General features: G+C 42.8%; 2 protein-coding genes and 1 pseudogene across 3 annotated transcripts; 1 reads left to right on the forward strand and 2 right to left on the reverse strand.

Annotated features, from left to right (window-relative positions):
• Positions 1 to 1,693: 1,693 nt before the first annotated feature.
• Positions 1,694 to 3,360, reverse strand: LOC100837547. The gene is made up of 3 exons (XM_003563519.4): positions 3,046 to 3,360; positions 2,828 to 2,958; positions 1,694 to 2,018 (listed from the first exon to the last, which is right to left on the reverse strand). The coding sequence occupies exons 1-2, from the start codon at positions 3,114 to 3,116 to the stop codon at positions 2,832 to 2,834; spliced, it is 198 nt and encodes a 65-aa protein (XP_003563567.1). The 5' UTR covers positions 3,117 to 3,360; the 3' UTR covers positions 1,694 to 2,018; positions 2,828 to 2,831.
• A 627-nt stretch (positions 3,361 to 3,987) lies between these two features.
• Positions 3,988 to 6,331, reverse strand: LOC100837440 (probable serine/threonine-protein kinase PBL19). Of its 2 annotated transcripts, none has more exons than XM_024457724.1 (5): positions 6,144 to 6,331; positions 5,557 to 5,968; positions 4,944 to 5,207; positions 4,728 to 4,850; positions 3,988 to 4,635 (listed from the first exon to the last, which is right to left on the reverse strand). In XM_024457724.1, exons 2-5 carry the CDS (start codon positions 5,911 to 5,913, stop codon positions 4,252 to 4,254), a joined length of 1,128 nt encoding a protein of 375 aa, XP_024313492.1. In that variant the 5' UTR covers positions 5,914 to 5,968; positions 6,144 to 6,331; the 3' UTR covers positions 3,988 to 4,251. The 2 variants fall into 2 exon arrangements, with proteins under 2 accessions (XP_024313492.1, XP_024313491.1); XM_024457723.1 differs by having other exon boundaries at positions 5,557 to 6,047; positions 6,144 to 6,329.
• Positions 6,332 to 13,302: 6,971 nt separating this feature from the next.
• On the forward strand, positions 13,303 to 21,799 carry LOC100837742 (annotated as a pseudogene).
• Positions 21,800 to 22,240: the final 441 nt, after the last annotated feature.

Below are 22,240 nucleotides of genomic sequence, written 5' to 3' on the forward strand. Positions count from 1 at the left end.
AGGCTGATTCAGTTTTACCCCCAAAAAAAGGGTACAAGAATCCATCATGATCTCATCCATATTTCCAAATCCAACGGGCCATTAACAATTTTACACGCAATCAAATAAAATAACGTGTCTACTTGAGATGTTCCAAGAGCTGGAGTGTGACTGCCAGCAGAGGGCAAGTCATGGGCCCTCCATGACCTCTAGCTAGTTCACCAGCCTGAGAATGACTGGAGAGCCTATCAAATTTGGAGCAAACGCTTGCAAATGAGATGAATAATGAGAGTGCACATCAGTACAGAAAGAGAGAGAACTAGAAAGAAAAGAGATCCTTCTGTTTGATAGCAAAGTGCACTTTATTCTAACCTTCTCTTGTGTAGTAGTAGTTGATCTTATCACCCCAAGAGAGGGACTTATCAGTGCTCTCCATTTGGTGGCAGCCCCATTCTAAAGTTCTACTCTTTCTTTTCCTTTTTTTGCGCCACATTCTAAAGTTCTACTGGTACCGTGGAAGGGTACAAGTTATAAATTGTGTGATCCACTGTTTCCTTCTATACAGACAAATTGTTATGATCCTATAGTAGTTTATCTAATTCCAACATACATATTATGCTCTCTTTGTTACTTGCCAAGAGTACATTTAATACTATGAGGAGACAGCCATGTGCAAGATTTTCGAAAAGGTACGGTGATATCATGAATAGATTGAATAAAAGATAAATCAAAAACGGATCAAAAAAGAAACAAATAAAAGCAGAGAAAGAAATAGACAATCACGCGCATTCAGGATCATGACAGGGTATGCAAAAGACAAAAGGGTACACAAAAAGAGCACGATAGTTCTCTATTCTACAGCAATATCCAATTGTAACCCTGTCCTGTTCCTCTCCAACCTGGAGTGAACGATAATAAGAACCAATCCTTTCAGTCAGAATGGTAGACTTTAGACATGGCCAGCTGTTTTGATTTGATGAAAAGTGCATCTAGTCAAATCATAGAATTATTATTTAGCAACCATAAGGTGGATTGCTACACAAATGGTCATTTCCTTGAATGCTAGGACCAATAGAGACTAAAGTGAATAAGCAATACAGATATCAGATAGTTCATTCCCTGTTTACAGTAGATTTTATAAACCTAAGGCCAGGTTTGGAAGAGAGACCTTTGAAGAAACAAATGTTTCCTTCAACGCCTTCTCAAATAGACAATATGCATCTACTCCTCTTGCCTCCTCCTAGTCAACCAGCTACTAACAACACTGGTCGATTTGCATCCGACGGTCCATATATTTGTGGCATACTCACCCATGTTAAAGCATGCTGACACAAAACAGATCAGCAAGAAAGATGCCAAAAGATACTTCACGTGTAAGCTTTAGAATGGAACTTCAAAGCTCGACCAGCTAAACAGAAAACTGACTTGCAAGAATGAATTATGGCGTGAAAATGACGCACACTTGGGTGCGGTGCGGTTCAAGAGAAAAATGATTTATTGCCCTGCGAGTGGCATCTTTTTTCAAAGGGCTCAAAGCACACAGAGAAAGACTACAGATATTTCAAAAAGATCCCAGCCGGTAGATGGTTCAAATCAAAATCATCCTTGCTCGTGCAGGCAGTCACAAACAAAAATGAAAAATCACGGAAACGAAAACTCGCCATGACAGCATATTGTCATCAAGTTTTTCGGAAGATGAGGTAAGCCAAAGCCATATGATCAAACTGGCAGAACCAGGAGTTCATTAATTTCATGGTGTGTAAATCTGATCATGGTCAGCAGTACAATGCATCGGTAATTCTGGTACACCTGAAGAGAGCATGTACAACATTTTTATACATGGCAAGAAAAGGTTTTGATGACCCATACCAAACTGTAGCATAATTCATTTGCATTAAAATAGCCACAAAAAGGAAACGTACTAAACACAAGTGTACTAGTTGCTTAGATCTTCATTTGACAATGCCACTACTTGGTAAACTCTGCTAATAGCTGACCTCGTATTTATGATGACCCTTTTTGTTCTTGACATTGTAGATCTGGATTTGTAAACATCACAAAAAATCACACAATTAGTCCTCCAGTACAGTCAGGTTGATTACAATTTGTACCACTTGCGGGAACAACACTGACGCATGATGAATAAGCCGGAATCATAAGTATGCTTAGAAACTCTTGATTACCAAGTTCTTGTCTTGAACAACACTCCTATACCAAACTTAATTTCCTCTGTGATTAATATTATCAACAAACTTTAGCTGTTTTCTGCAATATAAAACACAAAGCCATATTTGCTGCTTGTGGTCTTCATAGTCCACCCCGCTCGCAAATGCTAAAAACAAACAACTAAATTCACCATCGAAAAAGAAATTGGTTACAGCAACTAACTCATCACTAACATAACTGACTGCTTACTGTCTTACTGGATGAGATAACCCGTGGCTGAATAGACATGCCAATTTCACCGCCTTCCCTTTCTTTTGAAATACTACCATCAATCAATGTGTTTACAACTTCACATTCAAGTAGCTTATTATCTAAAAAGATCCAGAATTTCAATTAAAAAACTGACCCAAAATGTTGGTCCGGTGTCATTATTGAAAAGCATTCGCTAGGGAGCAAAAGTCCCTTTTAAGCCCATCTACCGTAGATTGTTTTTAAGTGCGAGAGTGTAAAATTAAACCATATGTAGTACAGATGTATACAAGCAGCATAATACCCAGCCTCAGAGACAGGAAACTGCGATCTAACAACGGAACTCCCAAAATGCTACAGGCACTGATGAGGCACAAATTTCTCGAGCGGGGCAGGCCTTTTACTCAACGAAAAAGAACAAGATCACACATACCACACTAGCGTTTGGATGGAGTGTGGGAGTCAGGAGACGCAGCAGAGCCAGTCGAAGAGCTGTTGCGGAGGTCGTCAATGATGCCACCAAGCTCGCGCCTGGCAGACTCCCTCCCAAACATGAAGCCGTACCTGCAGCACGGGAGATGGGGAATCTTGAAACCCTATGAACATATATTCGACTGGGGAATGCTACAGCTACATCTGATTACGTATTACCAGCAGGAGACGGCTGAGAAGACTCCTGCAGCCGCCACCGTCTGCAGCAGCGTTAGCTTCTTCGCCGCCATCTTTCGCTAGGATTCGGTACCGTAGGGAGTTTGTCAGCAGCAGCTAGCTGCGGTGCGCAAACCCTGGCCCAGACCCCGGTAAACCCTGGCTTCGTGGTCCCAGAAGCTTCGTCTAGGAGCACCGGGCACCGGCGGCGGCGAGAGTCGACGAAGGAAGGGGAGGTTCCTGGAGGCGGAAGCACAGGAGCAGGTACAAGGGGATCCAGTATTCTTCTTTCCGTAGAGTGGAGTGGGCCAGTTCTCGAACACCAAAGATACTGGGCCGGATCGACATTTTGAGCCAAGCCATATGCGTCACGTGAAGTTTTTATTTTTTTTAACACGAGCGTCACGTGAAGCTTGGAGAGCTTTCCACCATTTTTCACCGTGTTAGGGCCTTTTTAGATTGTACGCCCTGATTTTAAAAAGAATTTTGGAAGATTCTAATTCTTAGGATTTTTTTAAAATAACTATTTGGATCATAAGAATGGAGTTATAAGAATTCTATGAAATCCATTTCTTTGGTCTTAATTTCATATAAATTCTACAATGAGCTCAATCTCAATTTTTTTCCTTTAAAATTTCCAAAGCATATTATCTCTTTACTCTTCTCCCCTAATTATTGTAAAATTTGTATGTTTATTTTCTGTGCACCATCCAAAAACACCACTATTCAAATTTCTGTGTTTCAGATCCTACAGAAATTCAATGTGCATGTCATTCTAATTCTCTGTTTTTTTTATTGCCACGTTTTCTAATCCTGCAATCCAAAGAAGTGCTTAGTTTGGCATCGAGGAGTTTGGGAGGAGGTTTTTTTTTTCAATTGGGCTATTTTAGCAACAAAAAATATATCCCTACCAAGCAGCAAAGAAATACTAACAGAACCGGTTGCTTCATGCTCATTGCGTCATACTCCATCTCATGTAATATTTCGACGAAAATTATGAAACGGACAGGGTATAATATATTCACCGTCATTGTCCGTATGGTATGGACAATTGTGCATAACCAAACTTTTTAAACTAGTTTTACAGCCTTCATTCCGTCAGATCTCTCTGCAACTCTCACTCTGCCAATATCTCCTCTTTGTGTCCTCCGAATGAATCACTGCTACTAGCATTCAGCCTGTCATCCTGCAGCCATCGTCCAGGTTCCGTCACCCCCTAGCCGCCGCCGGAGGAGCCGCCTCCATCTTGAGCACCCTTTCGAGCTCCTCCGCGACCTCCGCCATGCCAGGCCGCTCCTTGGGGTTCTTGACAAGGCACCGGTCGGCGAGCCTGGCCACGTCACGGGCGGCCCCCGCCGGGTACCGCCCCCCGAGGCGCGGGTCCATGATGGACCTGAAGCTGTCCCCGTCCGGCGGGTGGCGGCGCACCCATCCCAGCAGCTTCTGCTCGTCCGCCGGCCGGCTCCGCTCCACGGACCGCCGCCCCGTGAGGATCTCGTACAGCACCACCCCGAACCCCCACACGTCGCTCTTCACCGTCAGGTGCCCCGTCTCGATGTAGTCCGGCGCCGCGTACCCCTGCGTCCCCACCACCTGCCATTCATTCATTCATTCATTCACCATGGAGCTTTGCTTTGTTGCCAGATTTCGTTGTAACAATTGATGGAGAGATATAGAATACAGACCGCGGTGGAGACGTGTGTTCTTCCTTCCGTTGGCCCTTCCCTGGCCAGCCCGAAATCCGACAGCTTGGGCTTGAAATCGGCGTCCAGCAGCACGTTGGACGCCTTGAAATCCCTGTATATCACCTGCCAGGCTAAACCACCACGGATCAAGATCCTTGAAAAAACCCTGCCATTCTTGAACGATGTCAGTGCAGAGCAGAGAGTTTCAGACGGAACCTGGACTTCTTGGACTCCTTGGTGGAGGTAATCGAGGCCGCGGGCGGCGCCGATCATGACCTGCAGCCTGGTTCGCCAGGGGAGCGGGGGGTGGGCTCGGCTGAAGAGATGGTCGTCCAGGGTCTTGTTGGGCATGAACTCGTACACCAGCAGCCTGTGCTTGCCTTCTTCTGAATCCACGGCGCAGTAGCCGATGAGCCTCACCAGGTTCGGGTGCTCCAGAACGCCCAGGAACTGGACTTCGGCGAGCCACTGCTTATGCCCCTGAAAATGATCGAGAAAAAAAAATCCATCCACAACTTTGATTAAGCTACTGAATCTGTCGATTGTTTGTTACTAGTACTGTACATTTGTTTTTTTTCCCCTTGCAAAGCCGATGAAATCTTTTTGCAGTGATTGTGAGTTCTACAGTTTAATAGTTTGACTTGTGATGTGATGATATGCGATTCGTTAATTGAAGTTGACACGAGTGGATGTCCTTGTCCCGGCGAATTTGTGTATTCTCATTCCAAGATTTTTCATGGAGCTCCAAAGTTTTTTCACTGCAATCACAAAGGACTATAGTGGAGTATACTACTAAAGAATCTGGTCTGGCTTTTCGATGAATTCTGACCTGCAGGCTGCGCTGGTTGAGGCGCTTGACGGCGAGGACGACCCGGCCGCCGGCGCCGGCGGAGCGGAAGAAGGCGCGGTAGACGGAGCCGAAGCCGCCCTCGCCGACCTTGAGCGCGCGGCTGAAGCCGTTGGTGGCGCTGCCGAGCTCCTCCAGCCCGAACACACGAAGCCGCTGCGCGCCCCTCTCCTCCGACAGCTCCTGTATGCTCCTCGTCGGCGTCGACGCCGACGAAGCCTTGCTCTTCGTCTCCCCGCCCGACGACGTGGGCGCCGGCGACTCGGTGCCGCTAGCAGGCCGCTTCCGCGGCTCCTTCTGCTTCTTCTTGCCGGCGCTCGTGAAGGCGAAGCACCCCATCGAACCCCGGTCCCGAATTCAGCAAAAAGGCTTTCGTCAGGGAGGAGCTAGATGCCTAGATGTCCATGGAGTGAACGCGAAGCGATTCAAGAACCGGCTAAGATGAAGAAACAGAGGACAGACGAGGAAGAACACTGGCAGGGAATATTTTGGAATGGATCAAAAAGAGAAGTGGGTTGAATTTTGACAAAGAGTCAAAGACAACCAAAGGTGCATGGGAACACGCTCACATATGTATGACGGACGCCGTGAGATCACATAAAAATCGCCGGAAATCGTGTGAGGAATGAGGAATCAGGAGAGGGGGCGGCAGGCAGCCCTCGTGGCGCAGCGTTGGTTAAAAGCCCGGTTGGTGTGCAAATGCCGAAGATATATATACGCGCGCACACACACGGACACGGCAGCTCGTACTCAGTTCAGTCAGCGAAGGGGTGGGGCGATGGAGGAATTATGGGCCTTTTCATCTTCTTTTTTGACCAAACAAGAAGAAGATTGCTCAAACTTGCAAGAATGACTCATGCCTCTGCTCGGCTGGCCCTCCACGGAGAAGGGAAACGATATTTTCGGCGGGAAAGCAGAAAAAAATTATGTGACGTGCTGCATGCTCCAAAAGACGAAACAAGTGGTCATTTTAGTCGTGTGTGACGAGAGTCAACGTTTCCTTTGGGCCTTTTTAGTTTGGTCAAATCACAAGAAGGTTTTCCTATCGGTGGATGCACGTTTCACTGCTGAGGCAGTCAAACCTTTTTTTTTTTGACAGCAGGTGGGGCAGTCAAACTAGTTTGTTGATTTGATCCGAAGGAAAGAACTCATGGATCAGTACTAGCGGCTGTGCATGGCTCGATCGTCAAAAGAAAAATGCGAGCAAACTGTGTGGTTCTGTGAGAAGCTAATCGGTCTGAGAAGAGATCCAGACAAGTCTGTCCCCTTCAAATGATGCCTCTTCCTGGAGGCTCGTGACGGCAACGGGATGCTCGCCTGGCTGGCTGGCTCATCATGGCTCCGTCGTTGATCAAGCGACGGATCGATGGCTGTGATTAACCTCAGGTGGGAGCAGGCTGCAAATACAAGAAGTTTTTATCGTTTACAAAAAAAAACATCTTCCGAAAATAGTTTTTTTTTGTCATTTTCTTCTCAGGTATGCTACCGTGTTTTTTACTCCTCTGTCCGGGATTAAGTGACGTTGATTTGTAAAAGAGTCTATACAATTTCATATCACTTGTTTTGAAACGGAGAGAGTACTATTTTCAAATTTAAATATCACACGGGCTAAAGGTTTTTCGCCTAGAACTCTTCTACGCCCTAGGTTTAATTCACAAAAACTCGATATGATGATGCTCATTTTTTTTATGCTCACTTGGTTGGGGAATGGATGTATAATCCCATCATTTGGGTTCGGTTCCTCACTTCTTATTTATATCGTAGCGGTTTTCCGTACAATTTTCTTTCAAAAAACAAATAGATTGTAATACAGCGTAATGTTTATAGAGAGTGAACAAACAAGGGTAAAGATAAGGCTTGATCCAGCAGCGGATGCGAGACCACGACACCATACGCGAGAGTAGTTGATCCGACTGCGACCTGTCAGAGGTGAGCAGCGGCGAGAGGATGGAGTTCAGTGAATCGAGAATTTAAGAAAAACACGAACTCCCTTTGTTTCAAACTAGTTGTAATGCAGCATTTTAGAGACAAAACAAACAAAAGGGACAAAATACTACTTGCTCTACCTTTTCGTATTTTCCATGCAATTTGTTGCATTTTCACCCAATATCTGCTTAGCCCAACCTCTCTCTATCCAATAGGATTGTAATATTAAAATCGTTTGCATTTGAAAAATCTAAATAACTTGCAAATCCTGCATGTACAATTAATTTGAAATAAAGAAAATACTATTGAAATATGCACGTTTAGGCATTTTCTTCTCTTTCTGCTACTCGACTGCGTCGTCATATCGAGTTGATGTTAATGTCAGGGTGTCCCTGGCATTGCACACCCTGTGTTGTCTTGTCTGTCTGTCCTAAACTCGTCGCAAATCATTGCATCCACCCATGCTATTTAAGAAAAAGGAAAAAAAAAGAAAAGAGAGAGGAAAAAATTAGACCATCTCACCGTTAATTCAGTGGTATTATTTTGCTTGGCACACAAATAAAAATATAGTTCTTTTTTCTAGTGTTAATTGCTGCAGAATTAACATTAGTTGGCAGATTACCCGCTTACCAATGGTCGGTGAACCTTCCGAGGGATAGGCTAAATTCGACGATGACACCATTGTAATATATAAATCGGCAAGTGCCCGCTGGAAGCACTAATGTATTATATTTTATTTTTGTCTTAGGTTGCTACAAATTACCAATAAAAGCATCGAGTTAAGTTAATTGCACATGCGATACATAAACTTGGCACGGTCGATCTAAAAAATAAACTTGGTACCTGCAAAAAAAAAAAAACTTGGCACGCGATAACAGTTTGATCCATCGACTTGCTAAATGTATGGACTAGTCCTTAATGTAGCAACGCGCGGGCACACCTGCTAGTCTTGATTAACGTTCGTCTTGGTCCAAAATGACCCATCTCGGCCTAAATCCGTTGACGTGGCTAAAATTGAAAGGGAGGAGGTCGAGGGTTTGGTCTTGGGACGGAGCCGGCCTACAATCTCATGTGTCATGGAACCGCGTCGTTGTCTTACGGTTGATCCTGCAATGAATGACTTATGGTGAGTTTCTCTCCGGCCTCTTTGTCTACCACTTATGCTTTGTGCCTTTTTGACATCAAAACAAGTAACCGGGAGAGAAAGCATCAGCCGCATAACCCTCGACGTCCTCTTCGGCTCCGTCGGTAATTGATTTGATCTCCCCTCCTTCCCCAAAATGTATCAGACTCTCCTTCCGCATACACTTTCTACTCAGGCATGTTTCTGTTATAAGCAAGGGCAAGTTTGTTGTGAGCTTAGGATCTAGCAAGATCATGCATATGTACAACTCTTGTTCATCAATGAGGATTCATTGATCATCATAGCTAGCTTTTTATTTTTTGTTATGGTATAAGCAAGGCATTGTCATTCATATTAGTTAGCTATTCATCAATAAACATGTCTGGGAAACCATAACCTAATTTTTTTTGTTTCTGACTGTACTTCCATTTCTTGTTTTATGTGCATTCTTATTAGCTTCTCTATATGCAGATAATGGTGAGCTATGACTTGAATTGTTCTGAACAACAGAATTTTCTTGTTGTAATCTATATTACACTCATCATACATGAAACCTGCAACCATGACGGAGATTTTAAGTTCTAAGTTTGCTTTTTGTCTTGTATTTTGGTAAAAATATTTCTTCTCTGCGTATGGCGGTGATTTGCATAGCTGGTTGATCCTTTCCTTTTGCTGGGCTATTGGAGCTTTCTAATTTCAAGCAAGTTGATGACACATAATCCACACACTCATACCACAAATGATCTGATTTAGTTTAGTGAACATCAGTTGTCAAAGCACATTTGAATTCTGGTCTCTGAATTTAAAAAATTAGTAGTACTGGTTACTTTTATTTGATTCCTGTCTGTTAGCTTTCTGTGGTGCTACCATGTTAAGTAACTATACCAAATTTATCAAATGTAATAAGCAGAACCTGATATGTCATTATCAAATTTCATGTCTCCTATATGTGGCATCTTCAGCATCAGCATTCCCATGGACAGATAATGTTTGGGCTTACCTGCTGGTCCTGGTGCAATGGTAAGCTATATGGGATTAATTTCCTCCTGTTTAATTGTTATTGCCTCATATGGCATTTGTGTGTTGTTGCCGTGTTATATTTATTTTCAGATCGTTCTAGGGAGGCTTTATTTCCTCTGATGATGATTTATTTTGTCTCATGAAAGGCATGAGGGTTGGTTCCAATTCTGATGAAGGTTCGCATATTAGGATCCGCAGACGAACTCATCTTTTGTTGTCTTAAGTTTTCCAGTTTGCTATGTTTAAAGTCAATGGCATTTGATATTTTAAAAGTTTGGTCGCTAAATACATGTGAAGTATAGGGTGTTGCATAAAATTATCATTATTACATCTTTTTTTCAATAAGTTGGTAACTGGAGATGCAGATGCAGTTGTCTTCGCGGTTCATTGAAACAAATTGCGTATCGTTGCTCATCGCCTATAAGACACATCAAGTTCGGTAAAACCACCCTAATTCCCTAAATCAAATATTGTTACCGTTTCTGTGATTTCAAAATATCATATCTTCGCTTCTCTCATTTTATATTGAATCTCATACATGCTGTCGTCTGTTGGCGGCACCTGTTGGCTAAATGTTTTGAAATAAGCATGAAGACTCATCCTCATGCACCTGCACTCACCTAGCCTTAGAATCTTCTTATGTTCTCTATTGCCTGCCTAGAAAAGCAGCTTCTGTCTATTATATCATAATGTGCAGCAGCGCACTTGGCGAAATATCTCTTTTGGTGCCAATGCTTATCTATCGAAATACATTAATTACTGCCCTTCAGTTCGTTTGGTCCTCTGTAATAAACCAGCAACCTAGAAGAAAGGGAACAGACGTGACTGCATGTCTGCATGCATGCATGTCTGCATGCATGCCTGTTATTAATGAGCAAGCAAAACAATCAATCCATCCAATGAATCTATGCCTCTTGACCACTTAATCTTTTATATTTTATGTTTCATGAAGTCTGCTGCCGTGCTTTGCCAATGAATACTCATTTGCGCTCAGGTGGTGCGCCCCAGCGATTTATGTTCTTGCATCAGGTCAAGCCCAATGCCATAGCCTTAGTTATATGTTTTTTAGTGTCTTCAACAACTCTGGTTGTTGTTGCCCCTGTTTATTTGCTAATTAGCTTGCAGTCTGGGACACCTGGTATCCAATGATCTAACCAGATGGGTTGATCTTCCATCTCCCATATCTAGAGCTTTCTTTCCATTTAAAAATGCTTGCCATACATGTGAGTTGCCCCTCTTTTACGCGTTCATAAAATCTGAATTGTGGTAGTATTGATGCGAGTACAAAGAGATTCTTCCAAGGCTTTTCTTTTATAAAAGTGCATTCTGCATTGACAGGGAATGGCAATATCGAACTATCCAGTCAGTTTATTACTCCTATATGGATTTCTACAGTTTTGCAAGATAGCATAACACCAAGAGATTGTGTTCTTCTTTGATTTTTGAATAAAAAATTACATGTGTTCCATGCCTTTATTAACATGTGTTCCTGGAATACATGAAGGAGATATGATTGCATTTGTCTTCAAGGTTCATTGAAACAAACTGCGCCTCATTACTCACCGCCTATAAGGCACATCAAGTTCAGTAAAACCACCATATCTTCTTGCCATTCATTTCATGTATATTTGCTGTTCAGAATGTTATATGTTCCCCTGTTTCATTTTCCTTTGAATTTCATACAGGATTGCCGCTGCCGTCGACCTAAATTGCCTGCATGTGTTACATGAAGGCTGAAGACTCGTCCTGATGCAGCTAGCAAAAATTAGATGCTTCTCTAATGCTTCTCTATCAAAATAGAGTCTCGCTATCCTTCGATTTGTTGGTTCTCTGTAATTTAACTGCAATCTACAGGACATGGAACAAATGTGCCTCCATGAATGTCCTATGTTGGTAGGCTGTCCAACTCTACCTCTTAGGCATGTAATCCTTTTTACCACCATGCAATTGCCCATGAACACTCATTTGTGCTCAGGCGCACGCAAGGGCGTGCCCCAGCCCCTAGTCTATGATCAAGGACATGGCGTACTAGATGATGGGTTTCAAAGCTCAATCCGACGTCAGGTTAACGGGCCGGGTCGGGTTTCAATTCGACGTGGCACCAGACAGCAGGCTCCACATGGCAGGAAAACTGTCAAACATGCCTAAACATCATATTTGGGTAAAGTGAGACAATTTGCTCGAAGAATTGTGGTTTTGCGAGCAGATTACCGAAATCTGTGGCTCCGTGAGAAGGCTGCCCCAATAACCGTGGTTCTGTGAAATTTACTCTTTTTTTATGAAGCTCTTCAAAGGTTGCACTTGACTTTGTTTCTCCGAAAAATGTACATGAGTGCATCCGGCTCATGGAAGAACTCTGTCCACTTCCAAAAAAACATAGTGTGAATGAAGATAGGCGAGAGGTTTGCTAATATTCTTAAAAGAAGGAAGAATTCTTGTTGTATGTGTATAAAAATAGTTATCTTCTTCCAAAAAATCAGGCGTAGTTCAAACTGGGGTTGAAACTCAACTGAATTTCCTATATTAGCTTTGGCCCGCACCCGAGGTGCACGCACATGCCTCTTTGGTAGCATGAGTCACGTATAACCTGGCATTTGGCTCGGATCCAAAAATTGTGCGGATCGACCATTTTTTCGATATGAGTTCGGCTTGTCCACAAAGGGACACCCGCAATACAAGTCAATCTGCATAAATACTGAGCCAGGTTTACCACCCTTGGCAATCTCTCACTCCCGATCCGCCTCCATCTCTCGTTCACCGCTCTCCTCCCCCGAGCTCTCACCACAATTGTCTGTTCGAATGACGAAAGTTCCTAGGGCCATGAGTTCATCAAGCTGTCCGCAAGCTCGCGCTGGCCTTCTTCTGCCTGCCCATCCGCCCTATCCGACCACTTGTTGGTGGAGGTGAGTTCATCGTGCCTTTTGGCGTGCGAGATCTCCTCTGATTTGCCATGTTTCTTTTAGGCCGTATCAGGAAAATTTAAAAATTTGGTGGGTAATGGGGATAGGGTTTGTCAACCTTGTTTTCTACAAACATCCAATCTATAACTCAATAAACAAAGTTGAAAAGCCGAATACACTAAAGCAAAAACCAACCACAAAGATCTTCGCTAAACTAAAGGTCATAAACTAAACTAAAAGATACTCCTTCCCATTCATAATAACTGTCGCAGATTTAGTACAATTGTACTAAGTTAGTACAAAATATGAGACACCTTATTATGTATCCAAGGGAGTACAAAAATTAACACAAGAGATGTTCTTGATCGCAAAATGAAAAATGCACGAGAGTGTTTTGTTTAGGGGAATGATAAAATCAGGCACAATTCCATTCAAAACAAATCTCAGGCCCTAGGGTTGTTTTTTTTACCGCGTGAGGGCCGGCGGGGTAATTTTCGATTCTTTTCCATCGATCGATCTCCAAAAATTTTCAAACGCGTTCCCGCGAAACGGGAAGCAGCCGCAAATATTTACCTCTCCATTATTACCTTCCGCGGTGAACATTGCGCCCCGTCCGATTCGCTGACAGCGCGGGTCCCTCCAGCACGACTTACCGCTTGAGCCCCGATCGCCCACGGGATCCCAGGGGCCGCTCACTGACGCGTGGGCCCCGTGCCGCGGTATAAAGAACCGGACACCTCTGTTCATTGAGTCCAGACCAGAGGAACCGACCCTCGGGCAAACCGACTTCTGTTCTCTTCTCCGGCGAATCCTCTTCCGATTCCGGCCAGCCGCCGCCGCCGGGATGCAGCCGAAGAGTGGGAGGGGAAGGCGGCCCAAGGACCCGGCCGCCGACGCCGAGGTGAGCAGCTAATTCGCTAATTAGGTCGTCTCCCCTCCCCTTTGAGGCGAGCTCCCCCCAAAGCCTCTCAAGTCGCCACGGGAACGAAGGGAGCTATGCCGGGTGATTTTGTTCCTCGGTGCTACTCGTAATCGAGCGAATTTCCCGGTTGCTGCTTCCCGTGTTCGCTTTGCTGGTTGTGTGAGCGTGAGGTGTTCGCTTGTTTTTGGCAGTGAGTTGGAGAGGCAGTAATGGGGGATATCTTCGTGGTTCTGAGGTCGAATTTCCAAACGCCGTGCTCCTTTTGCTTCGGCGTTATTCGGAATCGAGCGATTGCTTTGGTTTTAGGGGTTCCGGAGGTTCTGTGGCTGTGGAATTTCTCGGGCGGCCAGGCCAGCCTCCCCGCTAGGGTTCGGTGGATTGGGGGACGCTCAATTTGTTTTTAACAACTTGCTATTGGGAAGTAATCCGAATTTTGAACAAATGTTAAGTGAATTCCCCTGTTTCTCAAAGCAATTTTTCTTCTTTCAGACCAGCTTGCTATGATTTATCTGAAATGCTTTAATGGTTGTTGGTTGTGGCGGCAGGAGAACGGTGAGAAGGAGTTCGGGGAGGAGATACCGCAGGCTTCTGGTGTGGTGGTCAGTACTCAGTAGTCCCCACGAACTTTTCTTCTCGTTCTGAAACACCTTGCACTGTTTTTCTTCTTCTGAAAATGCTTAGTCATTGTTTTGTTGTGGTTGCAGGAGAATGATGAGAACAAGGAAGAGGAGATACCGCAGGCTTCTTCCGAGGTCAGTATTACTATTTCCCTGCCTGTTTTTGCTTACATGAACTTCTTTTCCTTCTGAAAGAGTCTGCGCTGAGATTTCTGAAAATGCTTAATCGTTGTTGGTCGTGGGTTGCAGGAGCACGGTGAGAACAAGGGCACCGAAGAGATGCCACAGGCTTCTTCTGAGGTCCGTATTTTCTTGCATGCAGTTTGTTTTTGAAAACGACAATCGTCAAGGCTTTTCACCCTTGTGCTGCGTTTTGCATTCCAGGAGAATGGCGCAGATGAGAGAACTGAGGCCTCAAAACCCACAAGAAAGCGCAGGGGGGATCCTCTTGCTGACCCCTCTTCTCTTGAGATTATGACCAGGCAACTTAGGACGAGGCGCAGCGCTCCGGTGATAGATGTGCCTGTGCCTAATCCCAAGCCTAAGGTGAAAGTTCTTACCTGTCTTGCTGATGCTACCATCTCTTCAGTTATCAGAATTCAGGAGTGGTGGATGAATGGTCAGGACTATATGTGCTTATGTATGCTTTATTCATAAGAAAATGTTGGGTTGTTTGTGCGTTCTTCCTATAACTGGGAGATGCGTATTCCACACTTTTATTCACTTCCTATATATGTACAATCGAAGCAGAACGGGCAATATATACGCTTCAAGCCTTACATTTCAGAGTACCTGCTTGAATTGTAGCCTTTACCCCCAATATTTGACTGCATTATATAGTTCGTCTGTTGCTGGAATTTGCAGAATACAAAAAGGATGGATGGAACTTCAACCATGTGTCATCAATGCCAGAGGAAGGACAAAGGAAGAGTTGTACGTTGTCTAGGGTGCAAACAGAAAAAATCTAGGAGGAGATACTGTGTGCCATGCATGACTCGCTGGTTGGTGCCCTTCTAAAAACATTTATGTTGATCACATGATTTGGTTACATTTGCCTGCCTGTTTATGTACAGTGATAGCTCTTTTGTTTGTGTGATCTCTTATTTTGTAGTACTCCCCTTTCAGTCACCATCCCTTATATCATTTTACATTGATGTGTTTGTTATCAAAATGGTCACTCCCTTGCGTCCTGAACAGGTATCCTCAATTAACAGAAGATAACTTTGTGAATAATTGTCCATTTTGTCGCAATAATTGCAACTGCAAGACTTGTCTGCGGAGAAACATAATAGAGAAGGTATGCCTTATCTTTTGGGCTTCATTGCTAATTTGTTTCCTAGCTGCAGGGTGTTTCATACTCCTCTGCCTTTATAGACTTGCACAATACCTGAAGCAACATGAAGGGGCAAGTAACATACATTGTTATTGCTCTAAAATCATGTTTTCACTATAGTCCGGTGTATAATCAAAACTGTTTTTTTGGTGTGTGTGATGAGCTGTCAGGAGTTCTGCTCATTCATTAAGATCAGAAATTGTTAGCCACTAAGAATAAGAGCACACAATTAAATTCTATGTTAATTTTCTCATGGTCTAACCCCCTTCCCCCTAAATTTGTTCCACAGGTTGACAATTGGATCCCTAACAAAGATACAACTAAATTCTCTCTCCTGCACATTTTTTACTCCCTTGGCTGAAAGACTTTCACCGCGAGCAGATGCTGGAGAAAAGTGTTGAAGCCACACTTAGAGGTATTATTATCGGGTTGCTGATTTGCTACCTTTTGAATATCTATCGCAAGAAGATTGTGCTTTCAGATGTTAGCTCAGTCTCTGATGCAAACCATTGAGCATTACTTCCTCTCTTCTATTAAACATGTACTAAATTTTGTAAAAATTATACTACTATCTTTTTGTGTGGTAAATCAACATAGTTTTGTGCATTTTTGTTGTCCATTTTTTCAAATTTTTTTTGACTGCACACACTGCAGGATCTCCTGTGATCCATTTAGGAATGGAGTAGCACTCTATTGCATCTGATATTCCTAATTTTTCTTCTATGACAGGCATTGACACGTGCGGCGTGAGGGTTCCTCAAGCTAATGTTGATAAAGATGAGCGCATATACTGGTTAGTCTTGCTTTGCTTATGACGTGTGCTAATTATCTGTTCCTTTGTGTCTAATTCATAGTTTTCTTGAACAGCGACAACTGCAGGACATCTATTGTTGATTTTCACAGAAGCTGCAGTAAATGCTCCTATGATCTCTGCCTCAGTTGCTGCCAGGAGGTTCGTCAAGGTCTTACTTCTGGGTGTGGTACTGCAAGTGACATGGTCCTTAGGAAACCTGTGGTAGAAGGCAAGAAGGATTTGCAAAAAGGTAGTGATCATGATATTGTTGTAAGTGAAAGGTCTTCTTATGGGCAAAGTTGCATGCTGAGTGATAATACAGTGCCTGTTGAGGCCAGTGCTCCTAGTTTGAAACAATGGAGATTAGATAGCAATGGAAGCATACAATGCCCGCCAAATGCATTTGGTGGTTGTGGAGATTCTGTGCTTGAACTTAAGTGCTTGTTGGAGGAGAATCTTATTCCTGACTTACTGGAGAAAGCCGACTCAGTGGTCAACAAGGAAACAGTGCTGGAGGTGGGAAGTTCAAAATGTTCTTGTTTTGCTGACTCTGGTGAGATGATCAATGGAATGTCGCGGAAATTGGCCTATAGAGAGAACTCCAGTGATAACTACATGTATTGCCCAACTGCTAGAGATGTTCAAAATGGAGACTTGGATCATTTTCAGGAGCACTGGTTGAAGGGTCAGCCTGTTATTGTTCGCAATGTGCTTGAGTTAACTTCTGGGTTGAGTTGGGAACCAATGGTAATGTGGCGGGCCTTACGAGAAAAGAAAGACAAGGACGAGTATGAGCGGCTGGCAGTTACAGCTCTTGAATGCCTGACTTGGTTTGAGGTAACTGACATCATGATGGTTATTGATTTTCTAATAGCGTTTCTATAAGCTATGAGTGACAAAACCGTGGTGGAGGATGACTAGGTGCATAGATCTTCTAAATTCATAAGACCCTGAGATGCAGAGTATCTTTAAAAAAAGTAGATAAGTATCTTCCACAATCATTAAATAGGTGCTTCTGTTTCTCTCGTGATTTTCTTGAATGTGGCTTGTTTCCTTTTGCCATGTCTATATAACAGCATAAATGTATTATATTTGAATATTTTGCTCAATTCTTGTTCTTGTTAGTTGTTTCAACTTAGGTATTCACATCGCCTGAGTTTCAATGAATATGCAATTTTTTTGGGTGCTTTGACACCAAAACAGTATTCTCATGTACTACAGGATTAGTGTTCCCCCCAAGTCAATACCTGGGTTACGTAGGGGGCTCTGTGGTTACCTCTACTGAAATCAATTTCCTATGTTGCTCTTACCAAAGGATCATTTTTATTCTGAAATGAATGATTCGCAAGACTACTGCTGATTTCATCTAACCCCTATGCAGGTTGACGTAAACATTCACAAGTTTTTTGAAGGGTATTCCCGTGGAGCTATTGGTCCACAGAATTTGCCCTTGTTACTTAAACTTAAAGATTGGCCACAACATAGCTCATTCGAGGAGCGACTGCCACGGCATGGTGCTGAATTCATGTCTGCGTTGCCATTTCGTGTATATACAGATCATACATCTGGCCCACTTAATCTGGCAGTGAAGCTTCCAAAAGAGGTTATAAAGCCAGACCTTGGTCCAAAGACTTATATTGCTTATGGTGTGTCCCAAGAACTGGGAATTGGTGATTCTGTTACGAAGCTTCATTGTGACATGTCTGATGCGGTAAATAACTGGAGATTCTTATGCTTCCTGCAGTCCATATATGCAAATTTATTTGATCAACACCTTGTTCATTTTGAACCTGAAATTGACATGATTAACTTTCCTTGCATAGTATTTCCACACCTGTACCTTGAAGTTAAGGTAGAAATGAGACTTGAAAGTCAACCTCGTGTGCCCACCACCACAGTCTGTTGAGTTAGATACTGCATGATGATATTGATTGCCTATAGAAGCTTTAGTAGGTTTAGTTTTAGTTTTCTCCTGAATACCAAAGAGGTCTCGTTTGGTAGCTTTAGCGTTTGTTTTTTCTCGTGGAAGGCAGATTGCGTGGGTGCTGGCTGCATTCAATTTTGCATGCAAACGTGTGGGCGGCCGTGCATGTGTGGTGCTGGGCCGATGCATGCCCATGCATGCAATTGAGAGCCTTATGTTTAGGGCCTTAATACTGTTAGCGACAGTCTTAACTAGCGCTAGGGGCAGGTGGGCCTTGATTATTCCTGATCTGACTCTTTTGTGGGGAAAATAGAAAAAAAAACTAAAATGACTTGTAAATTGGGAAGGAGGGAGTAACTGTTTGTGCGCTTGAGATTGCTCTTGTTGTTCAATCTACGCTGCATCCCTTGATTTCTATTTTTATGCTAGCCATAGTAGCTCACAATGTTCGACTGGTTATTGTTGACCATTTATCCATAGTAAGCACTTCTGTTGGAAAAACTGAGAAACCATTAATCAAAATTGTGAAGGTGTATTTGCCACATTCTTCACTCAGTTGCATTGTTGCACTATACCCCTGATTTTAAGTCTTTGTATAACCTTCTGCTTTCTTTGTTCAATTTTACAAATTACTCTGTTTTTCCTATTGTACAAACAGGTCAATATCCTTACACATACTGATGAAATAAAGCTCAAAACACAAAGGATTACAGCAGTTCAGAAAAAGAAAGAGAGCCTGACCATGCATAAAGGCAGTGGAAATCTCCAAGCTTCATGAACAGATCCTGATTGCGACATGTCGATGCCTCTCAGCAAATCAACCAAGGTGGCAATACCTGAAGGATTTGGACATGGCTCAAGCATTACACAGCCAGTGCCAGATGTTTTACAGGAGCAGGAAGGTGACGTAGTAGCTGATGAAGCTGAAGGAAACTTGACTGTGAATGGCCAATCATCCATTCAAGGTAATACAGATCCTATGGATATGAATGGAATCGAGAAGGAGAAAGCAGAAAAAAAATTCTGTGATATGAATGGAATCGAGAAGGTTGGTAATGGATCCAGCAGTGACTATAAAAGTGAACCTCCTAATGATGTAGAAGGAACATCTGAACCTACTGGTCCTCGAACACGCCGCAAGCGACACTCAATGAAGGAATTAAATGAAACAAGCACAGAAAGTGAGGTAGCAGATGAAGCTGAAACACGCCGCAAGCGACGCAAGCTACGCTCAACAGAGGAATTAAATGAAACAAGTACGGGGGGTGAGGTGCCTGAAATTGACATAACTCTAGAGACAAAAGATGATGACCCATTCATAGAGGAAAACCAGCCAGAGGGTGGTGCATTGTGGGATATATTTCGATGAGAAGATGTCAGCAAACTACATGATTATCTAATGAAGCATTCGGATGAGTTTAAGCATTACAATTATGAACCAGTGAAGCAGGTGATTAGCTCTATTTACTATCTGACTATGGAATGCAATATGACATCTTATTCTTATGTTCCATAACTCTCATATCTTGGCAGGTTGCTCATCCTATTCATGATCAATGCTTTTATCTAACAAATGAGCACAAGAGAAAGCTTAAAGAAGAATATGGTCAGTTAAAAATATTGATGTCTTTTGGAATATGCATCTTTTCTCGGTGATTTATTTGCTGGTTTTTATCCACTGCATATGCAGGAATTGAGCCCTGGACATTTGAACAGAAGCTTGGTGATGCGGTCTTTATCCCTGCAGGATGCCCCCACCAAGTTAGAAATTTGAAGGTATCATGTGACAGACACTAAATCAGCTGTCCATTTCCATTCCTTTAGTCCTGTCTCATGGTTTAAACTCATTGCTATCATCGGTGCCATTTCTCTTTTTATGAACCTCTTCTTTTACTATTGGGCAGTCATGTATAAAGGTTGCACTTGACTTTGTTTCTCCGGAAAATGTAAATGAGTGCATCAGGCTGACGAAGAATTCTGTTTGCTTCCAAAAGGACATAGGGTGAATGAAGACAAGCTAGAGGTATACTAATATTCTTTTTAGACTCCTGTTTTATGTATATAAATATCCTCCCACTATTTGTTTATGCAATTGCTTATTGTGATTGCATATTAGATTATTCTTGTTCGTACCATGTCGCTTGTGATAGCTCCAGAACTGCTACATTTCTCTTTTGACATTCTTTTCTAATTCGGTGTGAATCTATGAATCTGAATTGCCAGGTTAAGAAGATGGCTCTTTATGCACTGAAAGAAACAATTCGGGATGTAACAAAAACTAATGGCAATGAAAGGTCAGTGCCAACAACTCTCTGAATCGTCTCAACCTGCTACTGCTTTGTGATTATCTTCCTATCTTAATTGTGCTAATGGGTACTCGCTCCAGTTTGCTTATGTTCAGAGGCCATGTATTAACCCCCTATTATATCTGATTCGGGCAAACTTTTTTTTACTTAACGTTTATAATCTCAATACTGTTTTGTTAAACTTAGCAATGTTGGTTTGGTTTATTTGCATACCTACTTTTTTTAGGTACAAAATTTATGCTGCATAAGTGGTAATAATTGTCAAGTGATGTTGTATTAGTGATTGTGTGTATCCTTTACGCAATGCAATATGCTATACATGAAATCTCTATCTGAAGTCTCAGCAGATAAGTAATGCTACGTCAGTGTGTACTGCTAACAGTCTTTTTTGAAAATGAATTAAAGGGAACTCCAATTGCCTGTTCATTATTCTGCAGAACTGTGGTGCTTGATGCTGTTAGAATATATTCTCAAAGCATTCTAGCAGCTCCTTTGCTGATCCAGGCTGGATACTTGAGAATTTGCTTTATAATATGCTGCATGTCATGATTTGGCGAGATTTCATTTCATCTATGTCTAGGTAGGTTAAGTTTGATTTATGCAACTCTCTAGTAACATATGCATATGTGATTGTGTGTTTGCTTAAAAAACGTTTGGGTTTTGCCATAAATAATGATATCGTTATTTTCTTTACCAGCAATAATGATCTCGGAAATGGAAGAGCACAGAAAAAACCCAGCTCACGCGGTGTCTCCCAGAAGGAAAAAAGAAAGCTTGCAGAAATGGGGAAGCACGAAACACAACCAGCTGAGCCCATGTCAACCATGCCATAGGCGGCACCACCCGCTTCCTCTAGATTTTGCTGTCATCGTCGCCTGTCCGCCCGATGATTTCTGTGGCGGCCTGTTTTGGTTTAGCTCCACTGTCCATATGTTCGACAAGATATATTTGTTGGTAACATTTGGAAGGAGCACGGATAACTAGAGAATCCTGTACTTAGACCACAGAACAAGCCAGGCAGCTGATGTTCCAGCTTTCTCAGGACATATCTTCACCTGAGATATCTACTGAAAGAGCTTTGTTGTAGCTGTTGTATCTGGTGTTCCTTTTGATGGTGCCGTACTGATGATTACCTGTAGCTGTAGGGCTGTGAAATTGAAAGGGCTCTCCGCTGACTTGGCTGCAGTTTGCCTGTAAATTACCTTTGTGGTAGTGGTGGTGGTATTTTGCATGTAGTCTGAAGACAGGTTGCTGTAACTTGTAAGCTGGTATTTTAAAGATGGAAGCATGGTGTTGACCTCTATCACTCTGGTATTATCAGGTTGGCTGTTAATTGGTAAATCCTTGCATGTGTTTGAGTTCATCCATCCTCCTCAATGTACTGGTCCCTTCATCATTTGCCCGTTTGCGCCGTACGTGTGTACTTGTTTTAATTTCCCCACTTATTGGTTTTAGGAGAAATTGTGTGCTCTTCTCCCCTGGCTTACCTGAACATTGTTTGTCTATACCTATTTTGTTTCTGTTCCACGTCTCTTGTGCATATATCATCTAAATAAGCAGATTGTATCTTCCATGTCATTGCAGTTCTAACGTCAATATTCATGGCACAAACAAAAGGAAAAGAAAAACTGTTTTTTTTCTTTTAAATTAACTGTTTGCTTGAGCTATCTAACCACACGTTTTGTTTTGAGATCCCGAAAAGATTGAGAGCTCAGATGTCCCGGGCTACCCCTTGGGTACAAATCTAAATATTTGAAATCTACAATTCATTCAAATTTAATTCTAAAAGCACAACATCATGC

Source organism: Brachypodium distachyon, chromosome 1, assembly GCF_000005505.3.
Source record: "Brachypodium distachyon strain Bd21 chromosome 1, Brachypodium_distachyon_v3.0, whole genome shotgun sequence".
Classification (NCBI taxonomy): Eukaryota; Viridiplantae; Streptophyta; class Magnoliopsida; order Poales; family Poaceae; genus Brachypodium; species Brachypodium distachyon.